This window comes from Podarcis pityusensis (genome assembly GCF_964106645.2).
Source record: "Podarcis pityusensis genome assembly, chromosome: 2".
Lineage (NCBI taxonomy): Eukaryota > Metazoa > Chordata > Lepidosauria > Squamata > Lacertidae > Podarcis > Podarcis pityusensis.
The window spans coordinates 3,284,882-3,304,167 of record NC_138029.1 but is presented as its reverse complement, the minus strand read 5'-3'; the positions used below and the strand labels follow the sequence as shown (position 1 = coordinate 3,304,167).

Genomic DNA, 19,286 nt, shown 5'->3' with positions numbered 1-19,286 from the left:
CTGTGTATGATGCACACACACAAACACCAGACCCCCAGGTATATAAATTCAATAAATAAAAATAAAATAAAATAGGAGAGTTGTATCTATCCAGGAAGAAACGGGTGCAAGCCAGCCCATTGTTCTAATTTTGAAAAATCTCAGGATCTTATGCAGATCCTATGATCTGCAGGGCTGCTTTGAGTGTTATTATCTGAAAACAACAACAGCTGGGTGTAACTTTCTGAGTCACTCCTTGGTCTGAAAAACATTTGCGATTATAATGTTCAAATGGTGCAGGCTCCAGACCTCAGAAGCTTTCTCTTCTGATGATACTTGGCTACCACAATGCGTATGAAGACGTATTCTAGGAAATGGTGGGAGATGCAGCTGCTCTCCATTTTAGAATCTGTGGGGTTGAACACACAGTGCAAGAGCAAGGCAGCTCACTCGGACCATTAAGCAGTGCATCACATGGGCTGAGACTAAGGGAGAAGAAGCTTCAAACAACAGGTGATTTGAAGGAAGAGAAAACAGAAACCAGTGAAACAGGGAAGGTGCAGCTCTAGAGCTGGACGCTAGATGGCAGGAAGGGTTAACATATGGGGACCAATGCCATCAGCAGTATGAGAAATTGGGTGCCCCTGGTTGCTACTGACATGGACCACCTAAATATCTTAGAAATGCAAGAGACCTAAATTAGCTGGCTACTGTGCCAGGGCCATCCACCAGTTTCCTTTCCTGATCAACCACCAAACTCATCCATCTGCTTCCGAATAGTCCTGCCGGTCAACTCACAGATCCCATCCATACACTCACTTCAGCTTATTTTTTATTAATTTATTGATTTATTTGATTTATATACCACCCTTCATCATAAGATCTCCAGGTTCACAGAATAAAATACAGGATAAATACAGGAGTGCTGCCCCTCATGGCCTTTTCCACACTACTGGCCAACGCACAGCATCCAGTTACAGTGAATTACAGCAGGGAGTGGGCTTCATGTGGCCCTTGGATGAAATTTCATGTGAGTGGCAAGGAGCAGAGGATGGGTAGCAGAAAGAGACAAAATGGAGCGCCAGCATGCAGCCCCTGATAGATCAGCCCTGCCCCCCAGAAAATGCAGCCCTCAAAAGAGAATTACGGGCCAATGCTTTGAAGGATGCCAGAAAGTACATGGGGCGAATTGTTCATTCCACCCACCGGGGATGTAAAGAAGCTGGAGTCAGACTTACAGGAAGATACAACCAGGCTAAAGATTAAGAAATGCCACTAGCTCCCTACCTTGCCAGCAGCACAACTGTGGAGGTGAATCACCAAGATGTGAGTCATCAAATGGGACATGTAGTTTGTCCCAGTTAACTCTGATATTCTGTATCAAAAGCAGGAACTGTGGATCCTTGGCCCTCCAGATTTTGTTCAACTCCATCTCCCATCAGCCCCAGCAAGCATGGTCAAGGATGATGGGAGTTCTAGTCCAGCAGCATCTGGAGTGCCACATGTTCTCTGCTCCTGGGCTAAAGCATTCCTGCAGATAGGCTCCCAAACCTGCCTAGCAAGGAGATTCCAGAACCCAACCCATGCAGTTTTCTCTGCTACTAGGCTGCTCTTCAGCCTGGTTCACACATTTCTGGAGTGCTGTGGTTGCTTCTTCTTGGGTCTTGATCCTACGCAGTTTGGGAAGCTGGGAATCATGTGGGATGGGTGCAGCACGTCGGTACTACCCATGGCAGCAGCTCTGAACCTCCAAACCTGAGAGCCATGATCTACCTCATCCCATGATTCCAGGATTCCAGGATTCCTTCTTCACTGGAACATCACAGGAGAAAGCCATGGGAAGTGGCCATTGTGCCATTCCAGGAACACACCAGTCGTGAGCTAAAGTAGTCCAGCAATGGAGTAAATCACCAAATGGAGGAAGCTATAGAATCTCTTGGCCGGGCAGTTTCATGGCACAGTTGGGTAGGCATCTGCCAGGAATGCTTGAGACATAGGATATCCTGTCTCGGAGCAACGAGGGCGAGTTACACAGCTTATTTATTTCCTTGCACTGCTGTGCTTCACGGAGGGCTGCCACACTGCTCAAGTACACACCGTGACACACCCTATTTCATCGAGCATCAGCCTGCCCCATGACTGCTTGTATCGCCTGGACCACTATATGCCACGAGGGAAGTGCAGGCAGGAACACAAAGTGCTCCAGGAAGGTGCTGGCTGAGCTAAGAACAGCAGGTGCCTAGGAGGATGCTGAGCTCTGGTCACCCATTTTCTCCTATGCTCCCAAATTTAACATGTGTCATAGACTATGCCACGTCTCTGCAGCCTGGTGCTCTTCTGATGTTTTAGATTATGACACCCATCAGCAGTAGCCAGCATGGCCAATGGCCAGTGATGATGGGAGCTGTAGTCTGAAAGAGCTGGCAGGGACCAGGATGGAGAAGGCTGGGCACCGTCATGTGCGCTGTGCTCTTGTATCAAGACTGGGGCTGTAAACCGAGGGGCAGAAGGACACAGCACACTCAGAACCAAAGGCTTTACTTCTTTGGCAGCTCCCGAGTCGAAAAAGGAAGCCTTTTATAGGCCTTCTTCCTGTCTAGAACTGCCCAAAGGCTAGCCACGGTGGGCAGGGCCAGTCCTGATCCTTAGAATACTAACTACCAATGAAGCGGCTCTAAGCTGTAGTTCCCATAGTTCACCACATGGAGCAGCAGTACACAGAATGGGCAATGGGAAAAGGTCCCTTTAGGACCAATGGAAGCTTTCCCCCTATCACTAATTGCAGTACACAGAGGGGTTGCCATTGCGATTGAAGTTGTGGAGGAAAGGGTTAAATCTCCCCTTTCCCTGTGCTGTGGTCCCAAAGGAAATCATTACTCCTGTTCTTGCTATAAAATAAACAAATAGCACTGTCATGACCACCAGTGACACATTTAATGCCCGTACTCTCCAGGAGCTCAGCAAAGGTCTGACAAAGTCTACTGTCTGTCTCCCCCACCCCACCCCCCACCTGGAGGTGTTTGGGATTGAATCTGGGATCTTCTGTACACAAAGCATGAAGTCTACCACTGAGCTATGGCCCTTCCCAGGAGCATGAGAATTCATGTGTGCAGGGATCTATGGAGCCTCTGAATTCTGTGCTTTTCTTAATGGTTGCTTAAGGGTGACTGCTGAAGAGACCACTCTTCCCACTGTTTTTAATACCTGCTGTTGAGAAGCAACTTGGTTCAAAACACAATGAGTGTTTTCTTACTGATGATTTTGGGGGAGCAAGTTCACCCTTTCGGCTCTCTCATCACCTTGCTGAAGAAGCTTAGGTATGACTGATCCATCTGCATCCCTGACGAATGACGAATGTGCCCAATGGAACATGCTGGTTACATGGAAATGTCCTGCATCTTACAAAACTGCATCTGCTAGTGGCCAAAGGAGGTGGGGGGGCACTCAGCCAGCAAACATTTTTGCATGCCGTGAAGCCTCTTCCAATTTTGTACTGCACTGACACACCCACACCTGTTCCTAGGCAAGCTCTGCGATGCTGGAGTAACACAGCACAGATGGGAGCTATATCTGCCTCACATCATCACTGCAGGCAGCAAACGACTATTGCCAAAGCAGGCAAGTTTCTCAACACTTGTGGGATTTTTGCTCTGTTACAATATCCATACGTTAAAAAAGGTGGGGGGAAGCAGCAGACATCTAGCGCAATGTTCAGGCAGCCTTATCATGACTCCTGCATGCCAGGCAGACAGGAAGAGATGGAATTAGCGATAGGAGGGTCTGAGAAAAACAACACTGGAGGAAAAGGAGGGCGGTTTGCTTATTTTTCATTTCCCCGTTTCCTGGTTTAACCTTCCTCTGCATTTGTAGTTGCAGCTTAGCCCCAAGGATTATACAAAGGATCTAAAATTCCCACCCACCTGTAGGAATTTCATATTTCATTAGTTCTCTCAATTTTTAAGGGGGTTAATTTTTGAGGTGTTTCACTTCTCCCTGCTTTGGATCTGTACCATGTATGCTTACATTTAAGGGGTTAATGAAAAGGGAAATGGGGTCAGTTAGATCCCAACACAAGTAAATGAGGAGGGGGACGGAAACCTACATCCAATGTGCTGAGGGTCTCCCCCCACCCCCAAATCTCACATAACATTATGTTAAAGCCTTCCAAATCGCCTTGTGATTCTTTTTGACAGTTTATGGTATGTCACAATGAAAACAATAAGGAGTATTGTGGTAACTTAAAGAAACAGTAGCTGCATCCAAACAAAGTTGGTTACACTCAGGTCTCACTGAAGTCAATGTGAAAAGTTGGTCATGTCTGAATAATCATTGGTTTCAATGGAAAGTGCAACTAACACTGTCAGGATCCAACCCCTGATCGCGCCATTAGCTTTCATAGGCACTAAACCACTGAGCCTCTTGGGCTTGCCAATCAGAAGGTTGGCAGTTCAAATCCCAGCGACGGGGTGAGCTCCTGTCGCTCTGTCCCAGTTTCTGCCAACCCAGCAGTTCGAAAGCACGCCACTGCTAGTAGAAAAATAGGTACCATTGTGGTGGGAAGGTAAATGGCATTTCCATGCGCTCTTGTTTCAGTCATGGTTTAGTCATGCTGGCCACATGACCTGGAAAGATGTCTGCAGACAAAACGCCAGCCTGAAAGCGAGATGAATGCCGCAACCCCATAGTCAAGTTTGACTGGACTTAACCCTCCAGGGGTCCTTTACCATTTTTTACTTCATAGGCATGAGATACAACTGAGAGTGAATGTAATACTCATGCTTTAAATCTGTTGAGTCTTTATAGTTTCAGTAGATATTGAATTTTTGTTTCGCTATCAGCACAATAACATCTTTCACATATGGTTATGGATTTGTGAAAGCTCTCCTTTTACTTCTATGGGTATTTGCACCTTACTACTTACTGGTATTTCGTGTTTGGGGCATTTATCTGCAAAAGAGAATGTTGATTTTATTTTATTTTTGCAGGGGGTGGGCAAACTGGATTCATACTATTGTTATGCATCCTGTGTTTATAATTGTATCTGCCACTGAACTAACAGTGTGTTGAGTTTTCATTCAAAAGCAAATCAGACGTCTCTCTATGAAGACATCAATCAGGGTTATGCATCCATTGTGCATTATTATTTGCAAATGACTTAACTGTTCCCTGTCTGATGCATCCATTTCTTCACACAGACATTCAATAATATGATTTTTAAACATACTGCCATATCTACAGTTATACACAACAGGGAATATGAACTTTTCACAGAAGAAATAATAAAAATTTAAGAAATGATAGCTATTGAAAGCATCTCTATATATTATTCCCAAGTTTACCTAGAGTCAAATATTGCAAACAATTCTCAAGACATGAATTTTTGTTTACAAATTTAAACCATTTCCCCTTTGTGTCTGCCATAAATACAGAATGATTATATCTCTAAACCGACACTCCTATACACCCTTACTGGGGAATTAAGTCTCACTGAACTCAGGGCTCCTCCACACTTCTGCTTGCTCCTTGCCTTGAAAGCATTGGGTCCCAGTGGTTTTCTGAGTGTCCCAGTTTCTAAGCATGGGTCCAAGTGGTTTTGCATTTGCCCCACAGCATTCCCCTGAAAAATATGCTCTTTATTGCTGAAGCAGAATGAATGGAAATCTGCAGAAAATTTGGTTGCCATTTGTTCCAATTCAACAGTAAAGAGTGGTTTTTTTCTGGGGGAAAGCAGCACGACAAACAGAAGTGTGGACGAGCTCTTAGTATAGTTTATTTTACAGTAGACATGTACAGGATTGCACTGTAAATGTGGGACCAGATTCCCACCTTGAGTACCAATGGAGGATAATCCATTAGGGCAAATGGGGCACTGTCCCACCAATGGCCAGATTCTTGGCTGGGGTTGCCTTCAGAATTCATATAACCTATTCTTTAAAAAAATGTATGGGCTGACAGTTTGTTTCCAGAGCCAATTCAAGGCACTCACATTAGTGTTCAAAGTCCAAAATGACTTCAGCCCCAAATATCTGAAAGGCTGCCTCCTTTCCTACAGATCCTCCTGGCGGTTAAGCTCACCAGAGAAGACCCGTTTGGTCATTGCACCTCCCAAAGAAGTTTGGGATGTGAGGTGGGAGAGGGCATGTTTGTGGAATTCCCTCCCCACAGAGGTACGTCTGGCTTCTTCAGGGAATGCTGCAGACCTCTTCACCCTACCCTTTCAAGACCTGAGATGTGTGTCTTCAGGGATCACCCTGTTCCTGTAAACCATTTAAACTTTCTTAATTGTTGCAACCTACCCTGGGACCAGCTGATGAAGGGCAGGTAATAAATGTAACAGCAGTATCAGCAAAAGCCTCGTTTTGTCCTCAGCCAGTCGCCACCTTCTTACTTACGACCAATCTAGGGGGCAGCACTGGCTGCCAGCTTCCTCCTTGGTCTCTGATTTGCCCCTTGTGGAACTGAGCCAGGAGGACAAACCGAGAATCAGTTGGCTCTGCCTGTGATTGGCTCTGACTGGCTCTGGATCCACCCTGTGCTTGGCCTACCGGCCTCTTGCCCTACCAGTCCAATGGGTGCCAGTCGCCATTGCCAGATACATCATGTCACATAGCAGGTAGAAAAGAGTAAGTGACACAAGATTATAGAACAGCAAGGAAGGAACCGTCGGCACTCCAGTCAGGGGGAAGGAGAAAGTGAGTGGCTCTTACTGCGTTTGCTTTTGTCTTTATTCAAGAGCAGCCGCAGCTCCTGTTCCTGCTTCCCAGGCACGGGATCCTGAGGCGGTGGCTCCATCGACACCTGCAAATGCAGAGAAGACGAGGTTTGATGAGCATATCAAGGATGGAGTCCAAGGGAGGGGCCATGGACCAGAGGAATAGCATGTGCTTTGCATGCAGAAGGTCCCTGGTTCAATCCTCAGCATCACCAGGTAGGGCTGGACATGTGCCCTGCCAGAGACCTTGGAGAGATGCTGCCAGCCAGTGGAGGCAACCCTGAGCCCAATGGCCCAATTTCCTGGCTCGGCAGAAGGCAGCCTCCTGTGTTCGTATGAGTCAATAACCTCTTCAGGAAGAAAGCTTTGTGTGAAATGGCCCACCTGGAGTCTGACACCCAAGTCTGAGACACCTCGGTTCCCAGCACCAGGGATCAATGGCACACCCACGGCAGGAGACTGCTGAGGAGGCAAGATGGTCCCCCACTGTAAGTGTGATCTCAGGCATTAGTTGTGACTCAAAACACTCCAGGGCTCCAAAGGAGCATGAATCGTCCAAACTCCTTCCCTCTGCCAACCCGACTCACTTTCAGGAGCTGTGTCCAAGGCAGACCCAACCTACAGGCCTATGTGTCCATTGAGTCTGGATCTTTCTACCCTAAATGGCACCTGCTCTTCAGGATCTCCTTCTACTTGTTTCTTTAACTGGAATACCAGGGACTGATTCTGGTATTGCAGCCGAAGCATGCACTCTGCCCCTGGTGACTGGACCCATACTCCCTTCAGGTTCCTGTCTTTCAATCTACTACCCCCTTTCATTGCTCCCCTCCCTTCCAGTTCCTATATGCAATTAGGTCATCCCACTCACCTGCCATTGCCTTGTTAGCCCCTTCTTTTCCTGTCCTCACACCCTGCCTGGGGTGACTGTCTCCCATCTGACATTCCTCACAGAAGCTGGGCTTTGCCAACATGTTACTGCTGGCACCTTCTCCATCCATGGCAAAAAATGCCCACGAACACTTTGCATCATTTGGGGAAGGAAGGTCACAGACAACCACCAGATGACAGGGCTCCAGTTGCCAACGTACGATGGTACAAAATTTGCTTTGGGTATATATAGCCTGAGGAAACTGCATGCCCTGTCTGTGGAACCAAGTGAGCAGATGAGGCAGGCTAGAGAACTTGGTGGCCCCTTGATCAGACGGAAGAGCAGCAGCAGCAGCTCCTGGGATTATGGAGTCCCCTATAGCACCACAGTTCTTTCACAGAATTGTAGAGCTGGAAGGGGCCCTCAAGGGTCATCCAGTCCAACCCCCTGCAATGTCGGAGGCATGGCTCACAGGAAGTCTTCGGCTGGAGGGGAGAAGTCCATACGCATGAAACAATGTTTCCTAACAATGTTTGCTACAGAAGTGCAAAAGGAGCACTTCTGCCAAAGAAGCCTCATGAGAAGCATCAGGAAGGCAATTGAGGCAAAGCTGACTCTTTGGGGCAGTATATGTATGCATCACCTGCTTCCCTCACCCAACCCTGAGAAAGTGCAGGATACTGACCCGCAGGTGCTGGTGGCTGAGTTGCTCCACTTGCTGGTACTCCAGTCGGGGGTGCAAACTAGCCAGGAAGAGCTGGTGTTGCAGCTGCTGCGTCTGCTTCAAGGCCAGCAAGGCAGTGTCAGGGCCAGGTTTGGCGAGACGCTGTCCAATCCGCAGGTCCATGGGGATGGTCTGGGGGACCCGCAAGGAGACGCAGAGCTTCACGGCGGCTGTGGAAATGACAGGAAAATGCACTGATCAGTATGTGCCCATCACAGATTCTGTTAGGTTTTGCCATTTGTGCCATTTTGAGCTTTTACTCAACTAAGCTGTATGCCTTAGATAAACTTTTCCCCAGCCTGGTGCCATTCAGATGTGGTTGGACTACAACTCCCATCATCCCCAGCCAGGAAGTTGCAGTCCAACAGCACCTGCAGCCCCAAGGTTGAAGTACGCTGTTTCAAAGCCGTGGCTTGCAATCGGAGTTCCAAGGAACGGTGGCATTTCTAGGAAGCCCAGCAAAGCTTCCTCAGTGAAAAGTTCCGGAATGTTGAGCAGGCTTCTCCAAAAGACAGCTGGCTCAAATCTACCAGTAATCGCTTTCATTGCCCACCACAAAATAGTGGTTAGCCTTCTGGAGCAGACTTCTCCAACCTGGCACCCTCCAGATGTTTTCAGATTGCAAGTCCCATCAGCCCCACCCAGGGCAGCAAATCGTCAGGAATGATGGGAATTACAGTTCAACACCGTCCGGCATGCCAGGAGGTTTATATGTATTTAACATGCTTATTCCCCACCTTTCCACTGCAAGGTATTCAAGGTGACTAACAATGCAAAATAAAGCAATTGCCAAATACTATCAAATACACTAACACAGGCATGTCCAACTTCCAAGAGACTGCGATCTACTCCCAGTATAAAAAACTGGCAGTGACCTACCCATTGTCACTGGAGGAACAAGGAGCATGCGCGAGGTGCGTGTGTGGAAAGAGGTGGCTAACTGGACGTGGGAGGGGGGAGTTTAAGGGGGGGAGGGAAAGGAGGCAAAAGTTCTCTCTCTGAGGAGCCAGTCAGCTTCTCTCCCCTGGCTCAAGCACCTGCCCCCCCCTCCCTCCCATTGCCAAAGGGACCAAGGACCCCAGTGAAGGCTGGGCTGGGCAACATTCCTTGCAATTGCCACCCGGCCTGGCCTGGCCTTCCCTGCTGCGGCAATGGAGGGACCCAGCACTGGGGGGTGGCAATATTCCTTGCCTACTTTATCTAATCCCACCATTGACCAGGATCACACCCACGATCGACCGGTTGGACATGTCTGCACTAACACATCTGGCAGGCCATCTAGTTGAGGGTGGAGCGTCTCTCTCATCAACTGTTCACCAGAGAGCATTTAGCCCTTCAGATGCTGCTGAGCTACAACTCCCATCACCCTGGGCCAATGGCCATGTTTGCTAGGGCTGATGAGAGCTGTAGAGCAGCTTCATCTGGAGGGCCACAGGTTCCCCACTCCTGAGCTAGGGCATTAAGGGACTTGGAGAACATGCAAAGTGCCCAGTGGCAGCTCCTTCTTCTGCAAGAAGATCTGCCGGAAGGTGATCAAGGCAGAGGTGGAAATGTCTTAGCAGAGAGGTAGGTTTGCCAACATGCAAAAACTGTCCATGTACTTGTAAGTGCAAGCATGAAAGTTCAATGGTTGCAATTGCGTTTCAAAGTTTGAATAGCTATAAGGCCTTGATGCTATTTGCATTTGTCCAATGTTTCTGCTTTTTGAACCAGAAAATGGTGCTCAGGAGCTTTAACTTAACCCCCCCCTAAAAAAATTTAAGTATATGGAGATAATGAAAGGTAAAACCTGAGCAGAGTTCCTAAGAATTCAATATATGTCTCTGTTTCCATGAAAAATAGCTTTTCATGTATGACTGAATATCTGGGTGTGTCTGGTCCCCCCCCCAACATTGCTGCCCCCCCCTACTGCCAGCTTTCCACTGGGGGAATGTGGCCCTCAGCGCTCCCTCCAAAAGGGTTCCCTTCCCCTAAACTAGTCCTGCCTCCTCCTTGATGAAGGAAATTCAGAGCTGGACCATCTCTGACAGATGGATGTGCAGCCTCCACATAAATCCCTCCAGCAACAGACCCACCACCAGCAAAACAGGCAGTAATGCCAGAGCGATGACGTTATGATTCCCCAAAAGCCTCTGGGAACAAAATGGTATTCACTGGGTGTCTAAAGGATAATAATGTAGTTGCCAAATGAAGATCTTTGGGGACAGTACTCTATTCCACAATCAGGTCACTGCCGTAGGAGGCCATTTCCTCAATAGCCCCCACCTAACTCCCAAAGGTGGCAGCACCCAGAGCAGAGCCTCAGCTGATGTCCACAATGAAGGGGCAGGTTTGTTCATGCTGCGGAAGAGACATGCGGTGTAAGGCAAAGAGAAGATGCAGGTGGGTAGGGAAGCATGACCAGGAGCCTGCAAGGGAGAGCAAAGAGCCCTCCTGGCCACAGAAGAATATCTGGTACCAGAAAGACCAGACCCCGTGGCAGACACTGCCTTTCCCAAACAAAACTGCCTCTGGCCAGCTGAAAGGAGACTTAGAAATCTATCTGACAGCTAGCCAGTCAGTCAAAGCAGCCACATTGAGGTGAGGACTAGAATCATTGTGCATTGTTTCCGCTTCAGTTAACTCCAAGTAACAGAATAATCCATGCTGCAATTCTGTTTCCATGCAAAATTCAATGTAATCCAGATCCCAAAGCCATTCTAGTGGTGCTGATCCACTGAAAACCAGTTGTGCTCAAATCCCAATGAAATCAACAAGAGGCTTGGTTTGGGCAAGAGACTAGTCTCATTAATTTTAAACCTCCTTTAAAAAAACACACCAAAAAACCAAAAACCAGGGCAGTTGGCTGCATTTAGAATCAAGTACATTCTGTGCATGTTTGAATGTATCATGCCACAGAATATTCAATATTTGGCGCAGAAGACAGCATCCTGGAAGCCTCTGCTTTCATTTTAAAATCTAGCCTTCACAGGTGTGGAGATCGTTCAGGAAGAGTTGCACACCTTGACTGGTGCTAACTTCCAATTCAGCAGGTAGCTGGACAGGAGTGAGTGATATATATCATTCCCTGTCCCCTCCCAGGTTATCTGCGTATTAGTTTCATTTTGGCATGAACAGGCATTTTCCGGGGGCAGAATCTGGGTCGGTTTGGCACAGACTATGGCTTGTGGGTGGCAGTGAAGAGATGGCAGAGTGTACTTAGCCCTGGTTATGCTGCGCTTCTTTATAGAAACTCCCAACTAGCTATCAAGCAGCCTCAAAAGGAAGCCAGCTTAAGATTCCACCCCAGAAAAACAAAACCACTAATCGCATCCTCTCCCTCCAGACACTTACGAACAAGCCCACCAAAACCACCCTGACAGCTAGCGAATGGCTTGCTTTTGTAGCATCTAACATGATCTGACATTTTTCGGTGTTAAACTGATCCTTGGGAGGAGAGCCAATATGAAAACACACACACACACACACCCAACCACCTCCAGTTGGATCAGAATAGGAGAAGCAGGCAATAGGGCACTTGCAGGAAGGGAAGCGGGAACACCCCAGCCCTGCCCTGCCCAAGAAGCAGAGCTGGCTGGAGGCTGCTGTCTTTGTTAACTTATTCCAAACATCCTTCCGTGTGTCAGACCAACAGGATAAATAGGCTTAGAAAAGTGGAACACGAGAAATGAATTAAGGAAAGGCTCCCACGAATCCAGCCATCCACAAAGTGGGTTGCCTGCTGCATTTCTGCACGAGTCACTGCACATCTCTGCACAGCCTATTTCCAATCCAGAGGAGGAAGGTTCCCAACAGTGACTCATGCAGAAACACAAGAAGCTGCAACTCTGAGAAGCAGTTGGGCAGGTGACAAATCCTACATCTCATTCTAGGGCAGAGGACAGGCTTAGTTCCCCACCCCAAAAACAGTATCCCAGAGTTTGATTATCTCCCCTGAATGGATGCTTTTCATTTGTATGAGGGAAAACAAAACACTAGCTCACATATCATAGAATTGTAGAGTTGGAAGGGACCCTGAGGGTCATCTAGTCCAACCCCTGCAGTGCGGATGGCCATCTACTTTGCTGGCCTGTTTTCTGGTGGCTGCACACTGTGGTTAATCTGTAGAGAAACATGCTTTTGCCTTCGCTCCTCGCTGCCTTCTGCCAAATCACACCATTGGCTCATCTTGCCTTCAGCGTTGTCCACACGGCAGGCCCTCTCTCCTGGTCTTAACTGGGGATGGAGCCTGGGACCTTCTGCATGCAGTGCACACACTCTGCTCTTGAGCCACAGATCTTTCTTTGTGGAGATCAGTAGCAGAATCTGAAGAGTTTCTAAACCATCTCAGATAGCAGGAGTTCTGGGGCCAGATGAGGCAGGGTCAGCAAACTTTTCAGCAGGGGGCCAGTCCACTGTCCCTCAGACCTTGTGGGGGGCCGGACTATATTTTGGAAAAAAATAATGAATGAATTCCTATGCCCCACAAATAACCCAGAGACGCATTTTTAAATAAAAGGACACATTCTACTCATGTCAAAACACACTGATTCCTGGACCATCTGCGGGCCGGATTGAGAAGGTGATTGGGCCAGATCTGGCTCCCGGGCCTTAGTTTGCCTACCCATGAGGCAGATGGAAGAATAGGCTCACTTAAGTAAGTCCAAAAGGCAGCTTCATGCGCATCCAGAAAGCAGCAGAGGAGAACACTGGGTCAGGATCCTGGTAGCAAGAGACACTGCCTCCAAATGGGCTGCAACTGTGGCCTCTTCTTCCAAAGGCCAACCTAGGCAGCCTCCTGAGGTCAAGTCCCTGGGGAAGGTCACATTTGCTCATTATTTCAGCCCTGAATTCAGCTTGGCCCAAACCACTTCTTGCTTGCTAGTTTATTTACTTTTAATGCTCTGCCAGGGTCTCATTAACCAGACCCTGCTGAGAGTGCTGTGACATTCTCAGATTAATGGTGCCCTCTGCCAGCTGCTATTAGCAGCTTCCATTGCCACCCCGATGCCCATCGAGCCTGCGGACGGATGTTTTCTAAGCACTGATAAAAAGCGCGGCCAAACATTTGTGCCTCATGAGAGTTGCTGTGGCATTTAAATCACTGCCAGCACATCATAATGCCGCAGGATCAAAACCTCACAGGGTCTTCAAGAGAACAGACAAGTTGACAAGGAAGCCGTCCTAGGAACACTTTCTTAGTGGCAAGTGCCACTGAAGTCAATGGGATCCACTTCCCACCCACCCCTTTTTTTTCAACGGGACCTACTTCTGAGAAGACAAGGCACAGGGTTGCCCTGCCGGTGATCTGGCATGGAAACAGGGTTTGGGTGAGGGTGCCAGCATCCTTCTCACCATCCAGAGAAGCTAGAAAGTCAACAAGAAGAGTTCTGCTAGTTCTCCCTGACAAGTTTTCTATGTGTGAACGCCCCTTTCCCATGAAGGCACATGCTTGCCTGAAATAGCACTGTACAGGAAAGGCTTTGCCATTTGTTAAACATATAAACTGTCCTGGGCTCACCCCATGGGCAAAAAAGCCACCGTCGTTTTTTGGGAATTAAGAGAAGCACCATCCCTGGAACGCAGGAACACAAACTTCTACCTCTTTCATCTCCCAATCTTTCCCAACAACTGTTACGCAGATGACTTCTTTTGTCAGGTATGTGCTTCTATTCTGCTGAGCTGGATGCTGCCTGGGTGGTTTAATGAGGCATTATCGCCCTCCCACAGATTCTCCCAACAACAGCTGCTGCCCCAAGGCCAGGGCCGGGCAGCCGGGTATACATAATCTCTGGAAGCAAGTCAGATTTCTGGAAGTCCGTTTTACTTCCCTACTGTCTTTTCTCGGGGCATCATGCCATGTGGAGGCAGCAGCAGCAGCAGCAGCAGCAGCAGCAGCAGCAGCAAAGCCTCTCCTGCTCCCACTTCCCCTGCATGTGTATTCTGTGTGATCTTTCTTTCTTTCTTTCTAAAAAACTAAATTTCTAAGGCCCTAAGGCCATAGGAAAGAGTATGAGAAAATGTCTGCAGTGCCTGGGAAAAGACTCATAAAGCACACCACGCTGCCTGCAGGTGTGTGTGTGGGGGGGGGGCTTTGGTGACCCAAATTCATCTCCACACCTGTTTCCCTGGGTATGAATGGTCCTTCTGTAGGAGTTTTTCAGGAAAGTGTGCCTTACTTCTGTGGAATAGAAGAACTGCCTTCTGCCTTTTCTCCTGACATCTGGAATTCAGAGGCATACTACCTCCAAACATGGATGCTCTGATTTAGCATGAATTTTTCTAAACCGGAGGTGGGGAACCTGATGTCCTCTGGATGCTGAAAGACTACAGTTCCCATCATCCCTGACCATTGGCCATGCTGGCTGCTGGGGATAGCGCAAGTTGGGAGTCCAATAACACCTGGACAGTCACCGGTCATCTCAATTGAAATATGTGGCTACCCAAGAGTTCTGCTTGGTTCTGCTTCCACCATCCAGGTAGCGCTCATTTCTGGAGTGGGCCGTTAGATAAAAGCCATCGCTTGGGCGTGGGCAACTTGGCTGATTTCATGCAGATTGGGGAGCATGGGTGATGCAACAGCAAAGGGGTGGCAGAGAGAGAGAGGGAAGATGGTGAAGCTCCACGTTTCCCCCCTCTGGGCCCTCCCCCTTTTGACCCTGGACCCACCTGTCTCTAGCCGCTGTCCACCACGGGCTCCACCCACTGGGATTCAAATAGAGCCAGATATAGGGCAGCATGACCAGTTCCCTTGTACTGCGTGTCAGGCCAAGGGGGTGCCACAGGGTGCCACAACTATGATGCAGTGAACTGAGCAGAATGGAAGCCAAGAGGCAGGGGTGGGTTTATTTGTTTTTTTGCCAGATTTTGCCCTCTCAAATTCGCTGCTGAAATCTGAAATCCCAAAGTCCACCCCTGTTCACCAACACACCCTGGCAGATTACTTGAGGGATAGTGGAGCTCAACAACCACAAAGGGTTCCCAAGCAATCCAGAGTGGCTCTGTTTTCCGAAGGACCCCTATCTGTTCTGTGGGGCAAGTGCAAAACAGCCATAACTCTGACCTTCACTTCAGACTTTGGGATCATCAGGAGCAGGAGCTGGTTTTGCTCCCCACCCAATGGATGGCGACAGGCACACTCTTTAATATGCCAAGTGGGTTTTGCTTTGCTGCCAAGGAGTGTGGTGGAGTCTCCTTCTTTGGAGGTCTTTAAGCAGAGGCTTGACAACCATATGTCAGGAGTGCTCTGATGGTGTTTCCTGCTTGGCAGGGGGTTGGACTCGATGGCCCTTGTGGTCTCTTCCAACTCTATGATTCTATGATTCTAACTCAGATGTGAGATCTCTCACATCTGCAGCAATCACCAAAATGAAGCCCCCACCCTTCCGCAACCCCCAATGTTCAGATCCTTTCCTCCCAGCCTTTCGGCAGCCAGTGTCTTCCAGATGTTTTGAAGCACAACACCCACCTGCCCCAGTCAGCACAGCAGGTGGGAGCTGTCATCCGGGAGGCGCCAGGTTGGGGAGAGCCGTTCTATGCGCACATGCATGAACACACCTGCCAGGGCAGCAGGCATTCCACTGCTGCCGTGGCTGGGTAGGTGTGTTGGGGAAGGTAGTTTCCTTTCACACAGCTCCCAGCGGCCGTTGGAGAAAGCGGCATGTGTTTCCCTGCACACGGAAAAAGGCCTGGCCCCCAAGTTGTGGGGCTGTGGCTTTGGCAGCAGGACAGACGCTGTCAAAGAGGGCTGAGCCCAAAGCCTTGGCAAGAGCCCGAGCAAGGGAGGCTTCTGCCTAGAGCGCTACCTTGCCTAGTCGGGGAGAGAAGAGACAAGCACCTTGGGAAAGGAAAAGGGAGACGTCGCTTCCCCCTGGAGGATGCAATGGGTTCCGACTGCAAGCTGATTACATCAGCACAGGGAGGATGCGGCCTCAGTGCCAAGGGAAGCAGAACAAAGATCAAAGGCAAAACAAGTGCCTCTGTCCTATTAACGGCCATTTGCATAAGCAGGGGTGGATCTCCCAACTGGTTGGGCTGGAAGTTCACTCTGGGCTGGATGCAGCAAGGCAGCTTGTTGCAAGAACACATCTCTCTGTGTGAGAGAGAATGTGCCCCTTGCTCTGCATCAGGTGTGGGGAACCCCTGGCCAAACTACAACTCCCACCACCCCTAGCTTCTGCAGGGGCTGATGTGAGTTCAGCAATATCTGGAGGGGCAAAGGTATTTGTGCACATGTGCACCATCAATGTGCCATCTTATGCTCACATCAGAGACTTATGGCACCCAACGCTAAGCCATCACTGTGGGGGAGAGCGCTGTGTCAGCCATTTGTTGTGCTACCGAGTCTTTTCAGAGCCTTTAAGGGTTAGAGTTTCTATATTCATGTTCTACAGGCTCTCTTTAAGAGTTTAAGCAAAATTGCCTGGCTAAACTCAAACGATCTTACTATACTTTTAATGCTTTTTGTTTATTTTCACCCTTGTCTGCTTTGTCATTTTAATGTTTATAAAGGTTTCAGCTGATTTTTATTAGTGTTTGTTGTACACTGCCTTGGTATTTGTTTAATTGAAAGCTTTTAAATCCATAAGTTAACAGAAAAGAAATGGAATGGTTTGGACCAGGGCACTGCGTGTGCCATAACCCCACTCCAGCAAGTAATACAGCATTTATTTGCTTATACAACTGCCTTTCTGGGGAAGCTCTCCCAAAACAGCATATACTCATTAAATACAATTAAAATGCACACCAGCACACGAAACAAATAAAACCTAGGAACAGAATCACACAGAAGTCCGGCTTGCCAGGATGCAAGAAGAGCCCTGCTGGGTCGGGCCAATGGCCCTTCTGTTCTCCCAAGGGCCAACCAGATGAGGTAGCTTCCCTGCGCAGAGCATGGTGCTGATAATGCCAAGGTTGCAGGGTCGATCCTGGTGCAGCACACCTGCATATTCCTGCAGGGCATCATAATTAGATGATCTTCAGGGTCCTGTCCAACTCTACATTTCTCGGATTCTATGTCTATGGGAGAGGGATGGACCATAGCCCATCTTCTTAGGTTCTGCTGTGTCGGACACTTGTGCGATTTTGAGCTTGGCCAAAGACTCTGAAGTGCTGGGGCTAAATGAGTTTCTTGAGGAAAGGAACGAGGGACATGAGGGATCACCATCAAGAAAGTCCTGTCCCTGCTGCTTCTGAACCTCAACTGTTCCGGATGGCAGGCTTGAGAAGATGGTCTCTGAAGATGAGCTCAAGGCCCGGTAGGCTCATAAGGTTGTAGGCAGTCTTTCAAAAAGAAAAAAAAAGAAAAAAAATGCTCCAAACTGTTACAGGCATAAAGCAGAGCTGTAGCTATGGGGGAGGGGGGAGTTGGGTTTTTTTGCCCTGGGAAGCCTCCAGAGGGGTGCCATTGAGGCTCCCAGCCTCTCTGTGTGTGTATACACAAATGCATGTGTGGTGAGTGTGCCCAACCTGGGTGAAATGGGGCTCACACCCTGCCTCAACAAACATCCTCCACCAAGGATCGTGGAGATACCTGGCTGTAGCATTTGACAGCTCTGTGTGCCTTTCACTCTCCCTGGTCACTGCCAGACAACCAGTGCTTTGAGCAGAGTGGATTTGATTTAAATCATGATTTAAATCACTAGTCAGTAAGACTTGATTTAAATATTTTTTTACAGAAAGACTCATTGTTGAGGGTATAATTTTAATATTTACAACAAGACAAAGGTTTCATTTTAGGAATAATAAATTTTCAGAGTAGTTTTGCTTCTACATTCAGGCGCCTATTCTGTACAGTTAAGGGTGAGTGCAGTTGTTGGGACCTGGTGGGATTGGGAAGAGGTTGCCAGCCCTGAAGAGCCTTCAGCACTTGCCTCAAGTCCGAGTTGCACAGACATGCAACTGACTTGCACAATCGTTACACAAATATCCCAAGACTTGTGGAATATTCTGCTCACAAGGTTTGCACTTTCATTTTTACTGCTTCACACTTAGCTACTTGTGCAGATCTATTCCACTATTCATTGAACCTCCTGGAACTCAGCAATTAAGAGGTAAGGGGTTGATTCTGTGAATATGAATTTGCAAAGGAACAATGGGATTAAGGTTTTTTTCCTCAACTCTGTATGTTTATTTTATAACATTTTTTTCCTGTGAAGAAAAGGCATGCTATCTCTGTAGACACAAATTTACACTTTTGAGCAAAAACAAGCATCTGTGATAATCTCATTAGAAAAACTGCCCCAAATAGGTAATCTTACAGAAACCTCTGGAAGAGCATGACATTGTGAATGGATTAATGAAATTCAGTTCCCAAAATAAAATAAAATAAACATTTCATATAAAGCCTCATACTACATAATTTTTTTAAAAAAATCCTTATTTCCTGATGAATAGCCTTTGGACTATAATGTAAAAATAGAAAACTATCTTTAGAAAGATGTTTCCTCCAAAAGCATTTTATTTTTTAAAAAATCCGATTTAAATAAACAAAATCCAATTTAAATCAACAAAATCCAATTTAAAATTTAAAAATATGATTATTATTTTTATAAAAAAACCAATCATTGATTTTTATCCCCCCTGGCTTTGAGCTCCCAACCTGGATGATTGGATGATTACCAGCTATTTGCTGAGCATATGCTTGCAGGGAGGTTAGATGAGGTTGCATCTAGCAAACATTTTCCCACACTTTCCAGTGCATTTTTCCTGTTACTTTGCCTATTACAAAACGCTCAGGGGTGGGTGGATGGGTCTGCTGTGCAGCAGCTCCAAATCCAAAATCAACCACAGTTGGATGTGTGCTGTCCCTTTTGATACCTTCCTGCAACATCTCTGCTTCATGCTGCAGCCGAGACCAACAAAATGACCATGCTGGCTGGGGCTGATGCCAGTTGTGGTCTAAAACATCTGGAGGGCACCAGGTTGGCGATGGCTGCTCTAGGCAACGTGACAAATCCTTGTATGTAAGGTTGCCAGCTCCCCCTCCCCCTATTTTAGTGGCACATATTCCTGACCCTTTAACA

General features: G+C 47.8%; 1 protein-coding gene across 7 annotated transcripts in view; it reads right to left on the bottom strand.

Moving 5' to 3' along the window:
- The window catches only part of HDAC7 (histone deacetylase 7), a 181,232-nt gene that overhangs the window by 45,077 nt on the left and 116,869 nt on the right, over window positions 1–19,286 (bottom strand). For all 7 annotated transcript variants that reach the window (XR_013981400.1, XM_080989854.1, XM_080989855.1 and 4 more), the window contains 2 exons: window positions 8,245–8,453; window positions 6,687–6,777 (listed from right to left, as the gene is read on the bottom strand). Coding sequence is in view for 6 of the 7 variants with exons in the window: in XM_080989852.1 (XP_080845978.1) it covers window positions 6,687–6,777; window positions 8,245–8,453 (300 nt within the window). In the remaining variant the exon portion in view is untranslated. The remainder of the gene's footprint in view (window positions 1–6,686; window positions 6,778–8,244; window positions 8,454–19,286) is intronic.